This window comes from Melitaea cinxia, chromosome 6 (genome assembly GCF_905220565.1).
Source record: "Melitaea cinxia chromosome 6, ilMelCinx1.1, whole genome shotgun sequence".
In the NCBI taxonomy this organism is placed as follows: domain Eukaryota; kingdom Metazoa; phylum Arthropoda; class Insecta; order Lepidoptera; family Nymphalidae; genus Melitaea; species Melitaea cinxia.
Window position 1 is genome coordinate 11,840,472 of NC_059399.1, and position 18,603 is coordinate 11,859,074.

The 18,603-nt window shown below is 31.4% G+C and overlaps 1 protein-coding gene across 1 annotated transcript; it reads left to right on the forward strand.

Annotated features, from left to right (window-relative positions):
* Positions 1 to 1,233: 1,233 nt before the first annotated feature.
* Positions 1,234 to 18,234, forward strand: LOC123654737 (glutathione S-transferase theta-2-like). Its single transcript, XM_045590622.1, has 11 exons — positions 1,234 to 1,355; positions 2,154 to 2,294; positions 2,789 to 2,847; positions 2,930 to 3,068; positions 3,233 to 3,426; positions 3,805 to 3,919; positions 7,734 to 7,874; positions 15,128 to 15,186; positions 16,868 to 17,006; positions 17,134 to 17,327; positions 18,075 to 18,234. Exons 2-11 carry the CDS (start codon positions 2,154 to 2,156, stop codon positions 18,190 to 18,192), a joined length of 1,299 nt encoding a protein of 432 aa, XP_045446578.1. The 5' UTR covers positions 1,234 to 1,355; the 3' UTR covers positions 18,193 to 18,234.
* Positions 18,235 to 18,603: the final 369 nt, after the last annotated feature.

An 18,603-nucleotide genomic window follows, 5' to 3' on the forward strand; every position in this document is an offset into this window, starting at 1 on the left:
ACGTATTGTAATTCTTAGTCTAAAGTTACCACCTAAAGATGAAAAGTGGTGCTTAAGTGTACCATGCAACTGAAAAATATATTAAATCTGAAATAAAATAGATTATCTACCCTTACTGTTAAATGCAATAAAAACTATCTTGCACGAAAAATTTATCTTAATGGAGGATTTCAAGAGGGGAAGAAGAAAATTAATAACGTGGTGTTGGAAAATACAGTAATATGAAGAAAAAATTTAATAATTTTAGAGTTAACAGAAAAGATACAATACAAATACAACATGTTTCAAGAACTACTTTACACGAAAAAAATGACGTTGAATATAAGAGAATAAAATGAATAGGAAATCAAACTAAATAACTTTTACAACCCAGAGTAGAGCTATTATCAAATCATAAAAGTCAAAAGCCATAAGAAAAGAAATAAAGAAATAGCCCTAATTAGTAACAAAATTGAAACACAAATGAGAAAAAATTATCAGAGATACATATTAAGGATTCTAGGATACATTCAAAGACCAGGATGCACTAAAAAGCAAGTAGACGATTATCAGAGAAACAAAACTGAATAACAAGAACAATCCCAAACACGAAATACGTCGCCCAAAAATGATGCCTATAGCTATACCACCTTCTTCGCATAACTGTAGGTATAAAAGGTAAAGTACGAAATGAAATGCGAAATGCCAGATATAGATGTAAAATATCGAAAGAAAGATTCAGGATCAGACAATATTAGTAATATGTTTCTCATGCTATATACAATAACCTATCTAATACTAATTCTTATATACTTGTTCAATGAAATACTAAATAGCGAAATTATACGGGACAAATGAACAGCGTTGACCATAAAACTTTTGCACCAAAAAGGAGATAAAAACAACATAAACAACTAAATACTAAACCTATCAGCCTATCGTCAAATATTTACAAAGTCCTCGTTATGATAATACCCGGCAGAATTGTTAAGAAGTGGAAAGGTGGAAGGTGAAAAGGAGGAAAGTGGAAGGATCTACATAGTATTTTTGTAAATTCTAATTAAAACTTGAACCTTAGTAATCGAACTCCATAAAATGTAAATTAAGATATTAATAAAATCTAATATAGCATATTTTTGACAATAAATCTTGTCTTTTAGTCTTGTATCTAACATGCGTATTAACGTGAAACAACAAAACTAACAACAATCTGTCGCTATATAAATAGACATCGAAATAATCGGTACAAGGACGATAACGTATCAACTATCAGTTGTATTCGGTGTGACTATCACGCTGGTTGTGTAATATGTATAATAGACAATATAAACAAGCTATATCAAATTAAAATTCATATACTATCCTCAGTAACCACAGTAAGTGTATTTTTCCTTGTATTATTTTGATAATCAATTAAAATTAACATATTTGTAATCATATTAAAATAAAAATCTAAATAATTATGAGTTGGCGCCAAAAAATGAATAAAGAAAGATCTCTAAATTACCTTAAATTTAAAGGAATAACCAGAAATCTAATTAACAATACAACGTGAAATCTCTTTCGATAAACGCGTGTGTTCTAAAGCACACTCGTTTTTTATTTTATATTTTTTTTTTGGCTATAACCTACTAGCGACCACATGCTTAATTTTTGATAACTTTAAAAATACCTCTACCTTACTTTAGCTTACTTTAGCTATTAACTATTATATAATCCTACTTTAACTTTTATTGGTCGTAAATATTTTAAAAAATAAGCTTTATATATCAACATAAATAGACCAAAATAATTTTTTCTTGAAGGGGAAAATATATTTAGAAGAATCTAATGACGGGTAAAAATTGTAAACTCAGAATTAAAATCTATGACTGAAAAATAAATAATTCCTATTTTTTTTGAAGGATGGGGTTTTTTCCAAATGTACATGGGACCAACTTATACCCACCTACAATTTAATAAAAAAAGAATTATCAAATTCAGACTAAAAATACGCGTGGACTTGAGATTGTTTTGTCGATTAAAAAGTACTGTACTATTGTCGACTAGATAATTCTTTATAATCATTTAATACTTAAAGGGTTTTTCAACATATTGAAATAAAATTTACAATTTTAGCTACCAAATATGTAGTCCAAGTATTAAACATATTTTCATTTTTTGTTTCTTAAAAGATGCTATTGAAATTATACAAAATGGACTTAAGTCCCCCTGCGGGTGCTGCTTTGATGATTTGCGAAATTCACAAAATACCAGTTGAGATGATTGATGTGGATCTTATAAAACAAGAAAACTTGAAACCTGAATACCAGGAGGTAAGTTAATGAGTTAAAAAAGGGTAATCAATGATTCGACAGTTATTCATCTAAGACATATTTACTGTACTTGAGAGAAAAACAGATTTTTAGTAATAAATTTACTGCACAGTGAAAAAATATTACTAAATTTATGGTTATATACGTATTACAAAAAATTCCATCACCATATCTTAGTTACACTACTCCGAAACGGCTGGACCGATTTTTATGAAATTTTGTGTGAATATCGAATAGGTCTGAGAATCGGCCAACATCTATTTTTCATACCCCTAAGCTATAAGGGGAGAGGGGATTAATAACATATTAGCCAAAACAACGTTTGCGGGGTCACCTAGTATCATTATAATATTTTTATATCAAACAGGTTTTTCATTCATTTTCACCTTTTTTGTATAAAATTTTTAATAATTAGTCCTACAATTATACAAGACAAGATAAGACAAAATAATTTTTATTATTAGTTATAGTAAGGTTGATTTTTTTTTCTTCAGAAAAACCCTTTACACACGATACCTTTGCTAGAAGACGATGATCTAATCATACATGACAGGTATTCATTCAATATCATACTGCTATTTGTTCTCAATACAAACGTCCGTATTGACAAACATTGATGTAATTCTACTTTACAGCCATGCGATTCTAACTTACTTAACAGATAAATACGGTAAGGACGAGTCACTTTACCCCAAGGATCTAAAGAAAAGAGCACAAGTTGACCAAAAACTATTTTTTGACACATTGCTTTTTCATCGTTTCCGCTCTATAACTGTAAGTACCTAAAATAATAAAAATACGTGATATAATAATTAAATAGATTATTTATACCTTTTCTATAAAAACGGAGTATGATACCTACATAATTACATACTTTAAATACGTTATATCTATACTATATGAAAGAGATATTTATTTTAATTATGTTATATTTTTAGTATTCTGCTATCTTTGAAGGCCTCAGGAAACCGACAGAAAAACAGTTAAAAGACTTGGACGAAGCATATAGCTTTTTAGATGCTTTTCTATCAAAAACGAAATTTATAGCGGGAGACAATATGACTATCGCCGATGTTTCGATTCTTGCTTCAGTCGCCGCAATACGGCATATCATCCCAATAGACGGCAACAAGTAAGTAACATTACAAAGATTTTATTGGTATTATTAATTCAATATATCTTCAATATCACATATTAGCTGTAAAATTATTTTTATATTAAATTTGTATAATTACTCTCGTATAATTACTTACAATAAGTGTTTAATTAAGTATAAGTTTTTTTCTTTAAACAATTTTATTAGGTATGCATTGAAATTCCCAGTAGAATAAAACTATGTTATATATATATATTATTATTATTCTCGAGCTAAGATATTTGCTTAACACTTCATATTTATTTATCTGATAAAACTCTTAACGTTACTTTAGTGACTCCTCTCTTGAAGACGATAATGGATAGAAAATTTTACCTGGCTGACCGTTTTTAAATAAAATGTTATTTATTTCAGATATCCCCATGTTCAGTCTTGGTTTACACATATGAGTAATCAATCTTTCTTCAAAAATTGTGCCGAACCGGGTTCAATTACATTAGGAGAAATTCTCAAAGCCCGTTTGGATCTTTAAATTTTAAAACACTGTAAAATATGATTGTAATAAAGTATATATAATTAAATAACGATATTTTTAATTTTTACGTATCGTATCATGTCATTTTATGTCATTTACATTCACTATAGATTCAATTACTTTTATTTTTTACGCTGACCAATCTCCTTCGTGTGTTCTGCACTCTACGTGACATTGGCGGAATCAACTGTGCAACTGTGAACAATTATTTTTATTTTATTTGTATAGGTCAGCAAAAAAGCATACATACTTTACATCACCTGATGGTAAGCTATTACCGTAGATTATAGACATCTGCAACACCAGAAGCATCGCAAGCGCATTGCCGACTCTTTCTCCATTTCCCCCCTCGAGCTCTGGTCACCTTACTCACCAACAGGTATGATCTTCTGTGTGATCGAGGTACTTCCCCAGTCGGGCTATTTTGAGCAGGAAATTTCCTGCTTTGCCCTACCTCAGTTAAACCGCCTCAGTTAAATCCACCTTCTAATTTGAATATTTTTACCTACAAAAAAAATATAATAATCTAAATTGAAACACGTGATATTAGTCCTAACACAAATTTGCATCTGATTTTTTTTACGTAACGAGATTTTTTTATAATAAAAACAATAGAAATATGATACGAAATAAACTACACTTTGCGCGTCGTGCAGAAATTGCAAATATTTTTTACAATTCATGTAGGTAATAGCTACAATGCACAACGATACGATGACTTTTTTGTTTTCATGCATGAAAGGAGAATAAATTAAATATAAATGTCGAGATTCAATAATAAAAATAATAAAACGAAAGAAAATATTTTTGTTCTGCACAAAATATAAATGAACACTATATGACCAGTGACACAGGTTTCTGGCGACCATGGCGCCTGAATGGCGCAGGAATATCGGGACTTTCAAAATAACAATCGCAGTAGTCCCGTAGTGTTCATAGTGACGGTAAAAGTTTAAAAACTTATGTAAAATAAATGAATAAGCAAATAAAGTTTAAGTATTAAGTCAAATGTATTAAAGACGGTGCCCGGACAGACTTCGTTCTGACAAAAGTTAGTAGTAATTTTTTTTAAATTTTATATATATTTATATTTTACGGATAAACTATATCTATATCCGTAAAATTATGCATGCCATTAGTATTGGCGGAAACCATTTCTTCAAAAATAAAGTCGTCAAGTCAATAAATAATGAATTTTAAATCCAGACATGTACACAAGACTTAGCGTCCCACTTTTTTTTACTTCTAGTCTAGTATTTTTAAACTAAGTCTAAATATCTAAGAAACACAGAATAACATTTGCATTATAAGGACTACCTATACGTGAACAATAATATTTTTAAAAGGATCATAAAAAGTAATACACCAACGCTTAATCCATTGATAAAGCTAATACATCGGAATAACAGTTATTGAATACATCGGAAACTGAGATGCCTGGAGCGAATTTGGAGAGGCCTATGTCCAGCAGTGAACTGCAATAGGCTGAACTGACCGACTGACTGACCGATATATCATGACACTTAATGTAATCATACAACATAGGATAAATAGGGTAGGATTTTGTAGGTCGACGAAAAAATAGTCAAGTAAAAACGCATTATTGGACATAGCTCGAAAAGTACTTGTCAGATCTGAATTAAATTTAAATATGAACAGATGACATGCACCACCTTTCGATTAAAACAAAATCATTGAATCGGTCCACCCAGTCAAAAGCTGTGAAGCTCGAGATCGAACCGAGAACGAACTGAGATCAGCACTGTAATGGATGTGGATCGGGCCTTACAGTTCAGCAAATTCTCTTGCAATTACTGCACAAACGGTGTGATGAACATGATGCATTACATTATTTACACACAATTACATACACACAATACATCATCATTATCATCATTATACACATAATAAAAATGAAACGGACTGTGTGTACATATATGAGAAAAAATATTATTGGTACCTTTATCAACGCAAATAGCACCCAAAACAATGATTATTAGAATTTTTGTCTGTCTATGCGTTTGCGCACGCTTATCTCAGAAACAGCTTATCATATTTAAATGTGGTTCTCACTAATATATTGTGGTAAGCTTTACTTAATATTTAGTGTTTGTTTCATGCCAATTGGTTCATAAATAAAAAAGTTTTGCTAATTCAAAAAATCATGTTGAAAATGTAAATACACAAAACGCGGACGAAGTCGTGGGCACAGTTAGTACTATAATATAATTAACACAAAGTTGCGACATGGTATTAGATAATTATGTTAAAATGAAAAGTAATTGCTTACTTCCAAAAAAAAACTGGACTTTGATCTTCTTCGTCATCTTGAAAATGCATATGAAGTACGTACATTTTACAATATAATAATATTAGTCTTATGCCTTTTTAGAATATCTATACATAGGTATAATATACTTAATATTATGAAGCTGAAGAGTTTTTTCGTTTGTTTGTTGAAGTTGCTAATCCCAGAAAGTACTAGTTCGAATTGAAAAATTATTTTCGTTTCGTAAAACTATTCCATATACCGAGGAAGGATATAGGCTATATAATATTTTAATACATTTTTCCTTAAATTAACGTCGGTAGAACCGCGGGGCAAAGATAGGAAAGTAGACGTGCTAAAGTTCAATCAGGTCTGTCTATCCTTTGTGGCCTGTTTATTATACAATAATCATGTAACAATATGTTTGGCCCGTTTTTTCTGTCATATGCAAACAATATATGATGATAGAGATGAACTCAGTCTTATAATAATATCATTAACGCGGAAGTAATTATAGATAATGCATCTTCATGTTCAGCTATAGTTACAAATGCACCTCATAGTGACTATAATGATAATTATGTTACTCTAGCGGCCGCTGGTTAAGTGCCACTGGACGCTTCCTGGCTCCAACCTTTCATCTGTCGCCATACAACACCGCACGTAGTATTGGACACGGAGTGGTGCGCTCAAGACGCTATCGGCCGTCTTCGTCCTTCCTCGTGTGGCGAATCGAAACGTATTTATATCATAGTCCAAGGTCTATAAGTAGTATCAAGTCTATATAACAGCTGCAGTGCATCAGCTATCGTTAGTGATACAACAGTGTCGACTGTCATCTTAAACTACAACTACACGAACTATTTTCATGGTTTGAAAAATTCTTTTTTTTTATTAATTGCTTTTAAATGTTTATCTAAAATGGGTACGTGATAATCTAAAACCTATCTTTATTAGAAATTATATTTACAAAATGTATTTTTTTTTTATTTAATGCATTTTGTAATTTAATTTTTTTGAGTTAACTCCTTAAGAATCAATTAAGATAAGGCCCACGGTATGAAAAAATATGTGCAGTAAAATTTACTGAACGAATGACCTCGTTACGTTTCTCGTAACGCCATCTATCGTGTAAAGTCTAAAGTTGTAACGACGTTTTCTAATAACGCCATCTCGTCGTAATGTATCATCAATAGATGGCGTTATTTATTTCGTTTATTTATCATTTAAATCCTTTTTCTTAGACTAATAAGCCTTTTTGTCGCTATTTAGATAATTTGTCAGTTGATCTGAAGAAGTAAACTCCAGTCGAGCGTCGGAGCTGTCATACACACTTTTTTTTGTATACAATTAGGCCGGCGAACAAACGTACGGCTCACCGGATGGTAAGCGATTACCGTAGCCTATAGACGCTTGCAACACAACAGCCAGCGCGTTGCCGACCTCATCTCCGATATCCGATCCGATTATAACACGATATTCGGATCCGAGATCCGAATATCGTGTTGTAAAATAAAATAAATTTTTATGTTTTTCAAGATGCCGTTGAAACTGTATAAAATGGACATAAGTCCTCCCGTGTGTGCTGCATTGATGATATGCGACATCCACAATGTTCCAGTGGAAAAAATAGATGTAAATTTTTTAAAATTGGAACAATTTAAGCCGGATTATGTGAAGGTAAGTTTATTTTAATTTGAGCTAGGAATTATAATTATAGTAACTTCCATTAAGAATATGTTGACAACATGACACATGTAGTCGTACTAGGATTCTCCTTTGTATTCTTTTCACACGTTTCTAAAGATGACAAAAATCTGAAGCACGTGAACTGATCAACGTGAACGTCTGAACGTGAACGTCTGAACGTGAACTCATCAAATAACTCCAGATGAGTTTAGAACATTTTTTAAATATTCTGACTAGATCTTACTCATACTCGTACTATCGAGAGAATACACAAATTAAAATAGTATAAATACATTATATATAATGCTAATGATATCGTCGAGTTAGTTGGGACCCGTTTTTCGTTATTCGTTGTTTTAGTATATACCTAACCATATTTTTTAGACCGTCAGTGATCATAATTTCGATTAATTATAAAGAAGTGAAATAAAACTACATAACTATAACTTTACCAACACTCAGCTAATTGTAGTAAATATATGATTATAAATATAATTCCTAATTATAAGAAAGGAGTAGTAAAATTGGAAATTTAAATAATGAGTACTCATCTTATTTCTAACTTTTAAGAGTTGTTGATAGAAGCAACTCTATCCCATCCTTATATATTTAATATTAAACCTTTAATTAGACGCGGTGGGTCTCTTCGACCCAAGTTGGTCTTTAGTGGTTGATATTTTTATTACTAATTACAATGGCGACTTGAAATTTCTGCTAGGTTTCTGGTTCTGTTCTGCTAGGTTCTGTTATCATGTACAGGTGTACATGATAACAATTGTTGTGTTGTATAGCATATAGCGTATATCATAATAGCGAATATATTCGCCAACCCGCAATGGAGCAGCGTGGTGGATTAAGCTCTGATCTGATGGGGAAAGAGGCCTATGCCTAGCAGTGGGATATTACAGGCTGAAACGTAAATCTTACAATTTGAATTAATATTTATAGCACATAACATATTTAGTTATCAAAATAATTTTATAATTATTATTTTTACTAAACTCACTTTTCCATATCTGATAAAATTGTGACAAGATATCAGTTATAATTTGTTGTTATTTTTTAACCGACTAGAACCGACAGGAGGAGGTTAATCAATTCGACAGTATATATATGTATGTATGTTCGAGGAACAACTTCGTCGTTTATGAACCGATTTTGATAATTCTTTTTTTTTGTTGGAAAGTAATATACTAAGTGTGGTACCATGTTAAGAAAACCAGGTTCTGATGATGGGATCCTAGAGAAATCGAGAGAAACCCTCGAAAATCCGCATAACTTTTTACTGGGTATACCAATTTTGATGATTTTTAATTTAATCGAAAGCCGATGTTTATCATGTGGTCACATTTAAATTTCATCGAGATCTGATCACAACTTTTGGAGTATTAGTCAGAATTGATAACATTTTAAATTAATTTTATCTTCATTATTATTTAAATCCCGAAAAAAGATTTTTGTCATTTGTAGAATTAAAATTAAAGGAAAATAAACGTTAAGTGGTTTCCTTTACAAATATCTCACGAAACAAACTTTTTTTGTTGTCAACAAACACCTACGTAATTTATATGGCTTGCAACTCACGCGGAGTAAAACGTTTTTATTTACTTACCTTTATTTCTTTTATATACATTATGGTAGTAGTATTGGGTACTTTTATATATATTGGTGTAGCAGCTTTAGCCAAAAAATATATCATAAATAATATTAATCTATTACCATCATCGCCAATAAATCATACGATAGCATAATTTAGTATGTTCTAATCACTCCAAATTTATTTCATATTTATACAAGAATGTGAACAAAAACTGTGTTTATATGTTTGTTTAATGAACTCGGAACTACGCAGAATATATTAATTTGTGTATTACGTCAATAGACCTGTTGACCTTGACCGAAAGGAAGTAGGTACTTCATATACAGACAAAGCGGTTTTTTTAATATTGTGGGTACGTAACTGGTTTCAAACCTTAGCCGATAGAATAAATATTTGTATTAATATAGATTAATGAATATAGATAGATTTATGTATAAAGATAAGTATACGTTTATAATTATTATATTAACAAGGCTAGTGACAAGGTCGAGGTAGAAGTGTTTTGTTTCGAAGTGTGCTTGAAGTTTGTGATTACGTTAGCAGAAATCGTTAAATGACTATAAATAACAAAAAAATCGGCATGGGAAAATCTATTTCGAAATAGATTCATATTTTTGATGCGAGTAGTAATTCGTATCTGACAGAAAATTATTTAGTTTTCTTTGATTAGAAATATCACTACGATTATTTTGTTATTGCAACACATTTTTTTATATACTAGTAGACCACAATTAATTTAAATTATAAGTTTGAACAACTATTAAGGTTCTGTTGTCAAAGAATATACTTCTACAATAATAAACAAAAGAGTAACTAAAAATGCGAAGAACATTAATAAAGCTACAGCCCAAGTCACAAAAGAATCAATCAGATTGTGGTTTAAAAAATTAGATGAATATTTAGACAGTATATAGCTAAAATATATTTGAATGATCCTAAAAGAATTTTCAATGGGGACGAAAGTGGTTTTGCTCTTTGTCCAAAGACAGGAAAAGTTTTAGGCCCAAGAGTATTCAAAAACTTATACCAAATAAAACCAAGTTACGAAAAAGAAAATATAACGGTATTATTAACATTTAATGCGTATAGAGATATGTATCCACATTGTGTTGTTTCCATACTTATTACTAATCCAGGCTGATCTCTTACATTTCTTCTGATTTTAGGGTAAAACTCACAGAACTATACCATACTACTAGATTACTATTTACCTACGACATAGGTACCTAATTTGTTTTTAAATTTTAGTCGAGTTCAGTTCAGCCTATTGCAGTCCTCATTTTTATCAGGGATATTTTTATTTTCTACTTCAAACTTGCCAACAGCACTAAGTGGACGCGAACAGGCGAAATGACCCTATGCGTGTGTGTCAAATACACGGTAGCGTGTGTAATGTTTTTTTTTTTTTGTTGATCTAATGTATTTTTTATGCGTATAGTGTGCGAAATTTCATACTCCTCTGTCCGCGCAATTTTTGTAAAAAGGGGTACAAAGTTTTTGCTTCACGTATTAATATATAGATTATATATATTATATTATATAGAATATATGTATGTATATGAACTTTGTATCCATGTTTTGTGTACTGATAGTACATAGTTTTTTTTAACATCTATACAAAAACACTAGAAATACAAATATATGTAAATATCTCACAATATATACTCGTATGCTTCGAATGCATACAAGATGTAAATGAGCTTTAAACTGATTCAAACTGTTTACAGTACAAACAAACCTATTCACAGATAGTAGATAAATTGACGTTACACGCGTAAACAGTAGAATATATTATATATATAACTAGCTGACCTGGCCAACTTCGTATCGCCTTATTTCTTTTCTTATATATAATAATGACATACATATATCAAAATAAAATATAGCCTATCTTTCAAGTTGGATCAAACTGCAAACGGTGTACAAATTTGTTTGAAATAGATTAAATAGTTTAGGAGTCCATCGCGGACAAACAACATGGTGCGTTATTTTTATATAATAAGATATGACAGTATATACAGGTGCCTAATATTTTGGTTCATTAACAGATAAAAAAATAAAAAATAAATCTTATTGCAGGATGAAATGTTGGCCAGATATTATATACAATCACATAAATTATTACACGATTATGCCAAAGCCAAAAAGGGTTATAATTTTAGGAGCCTATGTACCTATATATGTATGTATACTTGTTCATCTGTTCCCTCATACCACTAAAGGTACTTGTCATATTTAGGTATTATTGGAAGCGGCTTAATTGTCCTTTAGTTATAGGGTATATGTTGGTGCTACGTTTTATTGAATGTGGTGCCCTCTATAGAACATAAAGTAACCTACTATTTTTTTTTTTTTTTGTAATAGTAGGGATAGAGAGTTTTTCACTTTTTTTCTTGTTTCAACTTTACACTCTTTTTTAAGTTGACCGAGATGCGTTCGTGATTCAAACAGAATTATTAGAAACATTCAGTGTAAACAATCCAAACAGACTAATTAGAAACATTCAGTATGAACACTTTAAAAACGGAATAAAAATCCATCCGAGTCCTAAAAATTCTTTTTATTGCACGTTTCTGGTAGGATTAAAAAGAACACATGAACGCGAAAACTTTGATAGGAAATACATCTTTAACATGGCTAGCGCTACCCGCCAGCTGGTGCTACCAACCTATCCCTAGTTACAGGTTAATTTTGTCTGAGTAAGAGCGCATTTTTTCATTTTAAAACAGAACATGTATTTTCTTGATATTTGTGATTTTTTTTATTAAATTTAAAGAGTGTTAACATGTCTATGTTTCATTTGACTATGGAATAAAATATCCGTCCAAAGATCCGTCTGATAACAGGCCATGTCTATTTTCATGAAATTTCCATGACTTTTTCACAGAGACATAGCTGTTTCTCACTGATGACTCGTTGGATCTAATTTATTGAGATATAAGCTCAGGAATTGTTTTTGGTTTATTCGAATAAACCCAAAATTTCACAAAATCTCAAAGAAAAAAAATCGCACGGTGTTAAATCGCATGATCTTGCCGGCTAGTTTATATCATAATTTCTTGAGATAATTTGTTCTGGAAATCGTTGCTGTAATAAATTGATTGTTTTATGCGCGATGTGACAGGTGGCGCCGTCTTGCTAAAACCACATGTCGCCCAGATCCATGCCATTCAGTTGAACTAAAACTTTGTTGTCACGTTCCTGTAATGAATGCCTTTCACATTCACTGTATTTTCGGCCTCATCTTCAAAAAATCATATCCAAATTATGGCGCCTGACCAAAATCCACAAAAGACCGTTTCTCGTTGTTGGGTACATTTGTTTCTCATGGATTGCATTTTGATTTCTGAGCCCGAAATTCAAATGTCGAAAAAGGTGACTTTTTACGTTGACATTTAAAAACAGCTAATCAATGAAATAATCACACAAATAGAGGATATAGCGACTTCATCATTACAGCTTTTACAGTCCACTGCTGGACATAGGCCCCCACAAGTTTACGCCACAAATAACGTGAACTCATGTGTTTTGCCCAGAGTCACCACGCTGGGCAGGCGGGTCGGTGACCGCAGTACTGGCTTTGTCGCACCGAAGACGCTGCTGCCCGTCTTCGGCCTGTGCATTTCAAAGCCAGCAGTTGGATGGTTATCCCGCCATCACAAATGATGACATACAAAAAGAATACTCCCATATAAATATTAACAACCACTCTGGTGTAGCGGAGCGAGTAGTCGCTTAAAATACTAGCGCTTTGCGGGTTCGATTTTCACATGGATATTTGTATTTGTGCAAATTTTTCTTTCCGGTTTGGACCTAAGAACTGCCGTTAAGCCATCGATCTCAGTTGTTATCATAAATACGTCATAGAGATCGTTATTCGTAGAAGGGAACATATCCACCAACCCGCAGGGAAGCAGCGTGGTAGATTAAGCTCCAAGCCTTCTCCTACATGGAACTACTGAGTAAGAGAGGTGTATGCCTAACAGTGAATACAAATATTTATAATAATTTAAACAATATTAGTAATTGTACACAAATATCAAAGATAATGAACATTTTGATTTAATTCACTGTGTAATCATTTGCCACAATAACTACAATTATATTCGCATTAGCTCACAAATGAATTTGACCTCAAATATAATTGAGTAGACATAAGGACTTCACTGCTATTAAACTACTTGGACAACTTCACGGCACTCGGAGGCTATTATAAAACTAATTGATTTACATTACGTGCTATATATAAACTAGTGGTCGCCCAGTGTGTGAAATTCGACCATGGTTAATATAAATTTAAGTTTAAACATTATTAAGGTTCTGTTGTCAAAGATTATACTTCTGTAACAATATACAAAAGAATATATATATGCTCGTGTGTGTCAAATATATGGTAGTGTGCGTAATTTTGTTTTTGATTTGTATTTTTGGAGTTAACTCATGAAGAATCGATTTTCATATAAGGTATGAAAAAAAAATTGAACAGTAAAATCTACTGAACGAATGACCTCGTTACGTTTCTCATAACGCCGTCAATGATGAGATGGTGTTAGTTAATTCGTTTATTTACCATTTGATGTGATATTAATCTTTTTCTCAGACAAGCACTCCTCTATATAAAACTACAAGTGTGCCAAATTTCATACTCCTCCGTCCGCGCAATTTTCATTAAAAGAGGTTCAAAGTTTTTGTTTCACGTATTAATATATAGTAGATATAGATATAATGTAATTTGGACATGTATCAAATAAAGAGGCAACGATTCCGTTCCTTGTAGAAATAACAAACTTTAATATTGACATTAATCATTATCGGTATTGTAAATACTTTGTTATCATTTTAGTAAGGCTTACTTTATTTGTTATTTTTTTTTTTTTAATTTAAAAATATACACGGTCTCAAAATGCCCATACCTTTTGTTAATCTTGCATGCATTATTATAATACCACAAGCGATTTTTTCATTGCAACTATAAATCGATAGTCATGTGACTGCCTAGTAAAACTAGGACGTGGTCCGACGCTGACGGTTTTTTTTCCCTTAAAATTAGATACTGTTTGATGGAAAAGTATACATATCATTCTTTCGTAATTTCTGACCATATTATTATTTTTCTTATCTATGTCTATATTTAAACCTATTTGCTAGTTATTATATATGTACACTTATTTTCTAGTTACCATATATGTACTAGGTGTACATATATGTTCTACTTACAATATACACTTAACCTATGTTACTGTTAGTAAGGGTTTTTTCTAATATATTTATTTATCTATAGTAATTATTAATATTTATCTATTTATAATTTATTTATTTCTGTTATTTACTACCATGCATTTACATTGCATACTTACATAAATACACCTATATAATTATATATCTTACTTTATTTGTTACATCAATTATAGTGAAACATCTTTTAGGATCTATAACATCTGAATCTCATTATAACACAGGTCACGGTTCCATCTCGGTCCGCTGAAGATCCGATCTCGGCGTATAAGAGTCAATTCACACATAATGTCGATTACCCTTTCTTTATAGGATGTAGTATATAGATTATACGCTGAGCCCTAAGGAATTAACGGAAACATAGATATGCCACAAATAATATAAACCATACTTTTTTCTTTTGTTTTAGAAAAACCCTATTCATACAGTTCCTCTATTAGAAGACGATGATTTGAGCATACATGACAGGTAAGTTTTATTTTTTATTTTATTATTTACAAAATTTATTTAATCATGCAAATGTTACTTTCATTATTTTTTTTTCAAGTATTCGTTTTTTATAAATAATAATATTCGGTAATAATTACATATCCCGTAATAAATAGTGTAATTTGAATTTTTTATCTTTAACAATGTCTACTGCTTCTTTTTCATGCATTACGTAAGCATGATATTTAATTATATATACTTTATTGCACTAAAAATAATGTACAGAAAAATTATACAAAAAGTTGATGGCAAGGGTGGACTTATCTCTAGAAGAGATCTCTTCCAGTCAACCAATGTTCATGAGAGAGAGTGTCATATAGCGGGGAACACAGTGCAAGAATTCATAACGTAATAGCTAAAGAACTGTAATATATTACATACTTACAGGTATAAATACATACACTTACATAGATACATATAGATATAATACATATACATATACACATATATCATGCATATACATATACACACACACTACTTACATACATATATATATAATAACTATCCAACTTAAAAAAAAAACTGTTAACTAAAACAAACAAACAAACAAAATCTTTCACTCTATAATATTAAGAATCATAATATTATTTATACTATTGATTAAGATTAATTGTTATATGGAATAAAAATGAGAATTATAATGTTATCAGTTGAATACCATGATAAGTCACATACTTTTATTTGCAACGGTATGTATTACCGGTTGCGAAAACTGTTATTCTGTTAGTAATTTTTTTAACGACCACGATCCTCCATACCTTGACCAGCGTCGATTATTGGTACGTATTTTATAACGAGTAAATTGAAGCCGACCGATGGCGGGATAACCATCCAACTGCTGGCTTTGAAATACACAGGCCGAAGACGGGCAGCAGCGTCTTCGGTGCGACAAAGCCAGTACTGCGGTCACCAACCCGCCTGCCCAGCGTGGTGACTATGGGCAAAACACATGAGTTCACGTTATTTTTGGCGTAAACTTGTGGAGGCCTATGTCCAGCAGTGGACTGTATAGGCTGTAATGATGATGATGATGAAATTGAAGCGATTCAGTCACATGTCATGAAACGCTTCTCTTTCTGCTGCTTATCTATATGAGATATTCTGCGCTGTGTTATCTATATGAATGTAGCTAGTATCCTAAGGACTTAATAAACATAATAATTATGTATATCTATGAAATAATGGAATGTTAATGTTATACTTAAAACTAGCACATTACCTTGCGCGCGTTGCTACGCTTTATTTATTTATTTGGTCGTACCAATTCAGAAACGACGCCGACGTTGACGCCGCGTTGGCGCAACGCGTTGGCATCACAGCCATGGATTGTACCTGTTGCGCTGGCGGTTGCGGGTTCGATCCCCACTCATGACAAACATTTGTATTGGCCATACAGCTGTTTGCCGTGGTCTGGGTGTTTGTGCAGTCCTTATGGGTCTCCCCACCGTGTCTCGGAGAGCACGTTAAGCGTATAACTCAGAAACCTTTGCGGATCATGACATGATCAAATGCATAGTTTACGATTTTATAAACGACATACAGACAAACATTGCTTAAAATTTATCAATAAATACTCGTATTGCTAATCAAGAAGTAGTACTAACACAACCTTGTAAACGATATTTGTAGTAATGTATAATAATGTAATTTTTATTTGCAGTCACGTAATTCTAACGTACTTAACCGAGAAATATGGTAAAGACGAATCTTTATATCCTAAAGATTTGAAGAAAAGAGCTCAAGTTGATCAAAAATTATTTCTTGATACTCTGATTTTCTTCCGTATGCGTGCTATAACCGTAAGTAAAAATAATTTTAATACAAAAATTAATTGACAAAATTTAACTATAATTGTCTCATGTATATTGCAACTTTTTATTAAAAATTCCTAGATCTTACTTCTTGGTATGTACACATTATTTTTAGACTCCTGCTTTCTTCGAAGGAGCAAGAAAACCGACGGAGAAACAGCTAAAAGATTTAGAAGAGGCATATAAATTTTTGGAGGCGTTTCTATCAAAAACGAAGTTTGTGGCTGGCGACAATATGACCATAGCGGATATTTCGCTTCTCGCAACATTTAATGCAGTGCGTTATATTATTCCAATGGATTTCACAAAGTAAGTAATTTATTAATTAATAAAATGATTATATTTTGTATGGAATAGTCAATAAATGAGCTGGTAAATTTTCTAATGTCGAACGATCATTAGTATCTATAAGTACTTGCCGTATCAAACGAGTTACAAATACATCACTGGATAAAGGAAATGTCAGTTTTCGGATCTATTATTGAGCATTTGGAACGCAGTTTTGGTATGATTAGGTACACTGTATGTATATGCAATGTGTGAATACATCTAGGTACATACTTGTATAATCTCATTCGTTTATTTTTGTATCTTAGTAAGTATATTTGACACACATGAGTTCACGCATTTTTGGCGCCAACTTGTGGAGGCCTATGTTCAGCAGTAAACTGCAATAGGCTGGAATGATGAAGTTTATTTAAATTATTGTAATTTAATTTTTAAAATAAATAAAAATTAGCACATCTATATATTAATAGGTGAAGAAAAACTTTGTACCTATTTTTCAGAACATTGCGCGAACGGAGCATTGTGAATATTTGCACACTTATAGTTTTTATAAAGAAGGAGTGCAGAATGCTAATATATTTTTTTAATTAACCATAAAAAATATATTACACACCATGTATTTGACATATATATACTATTTTGTTTATTGTGAAAGAAATATATTCTTTGACAACAGAACCTTAATAGTGTCCAAACTTTTAATTTAATTTAATTATGTTTGACCACTAGTTATATTAATTCTAAATGTTACAATGTTACTTATTTCAGATACCCAAAAGTTCATGACTGGTTTTCTCATATGAAAAGTCAATCATTCTACAAAAAAATCATAGAACCGGTGACAGCTGAACTCGAAAAAATTGTAAAAGAAATTTTGGATCTTTAAATATTATGACATTTTTGTAATACAATAAATATTTTAAAAATATTATAACATTTATTTTGAAATTTTACAATATATACATATTTATAATTCACAACTTAAAAAAACAAAAGGAATTAAGCATCTTGGTTTATCAAATCTCTATTATTCTCTATTTAAATCCACTTAAAGATCAAATTGCATTTGTCTGTGACATTACTTCTAATTCATTGCAGTAAACAAACTACATTTTATGTTTCGTAAATACAAGCATCATGAGATCGTATTATAATGCAGAAGGCCGGTAAGTATACAAATACACAAAGGATGATATCCTGAATAAATCGTGAGTTGCGTACTGACCATGATATATGCCGGTACAAATTGGATTTATTTCACGCTTTTCCTCGCTATTGGTAGGGAACAGAAACTGTT

Coding starts and splice junctions, on each gene's coding strand:
- LOC123654737 (XM_045590622.1), top strand. CDS start 2,154: ATGCTATTGAAATTATACAAAATGGACTTAAGTCCCCCTGCGGGTGCT. Junction 3,069..3,232: donor ATCGTTTCCGCTCTATAACT/GTAAGTACCTAA, acceptor TTATATTTTTAG/TATTCTGCTATCTTTGAAGG. Junction 17,328..18,074: donor ATTCCAATGGATTTCACAAA/GTAAGTAATTTA, acceptor TACTTATTTCAG/ATACCCAAAAGTTCATGACT.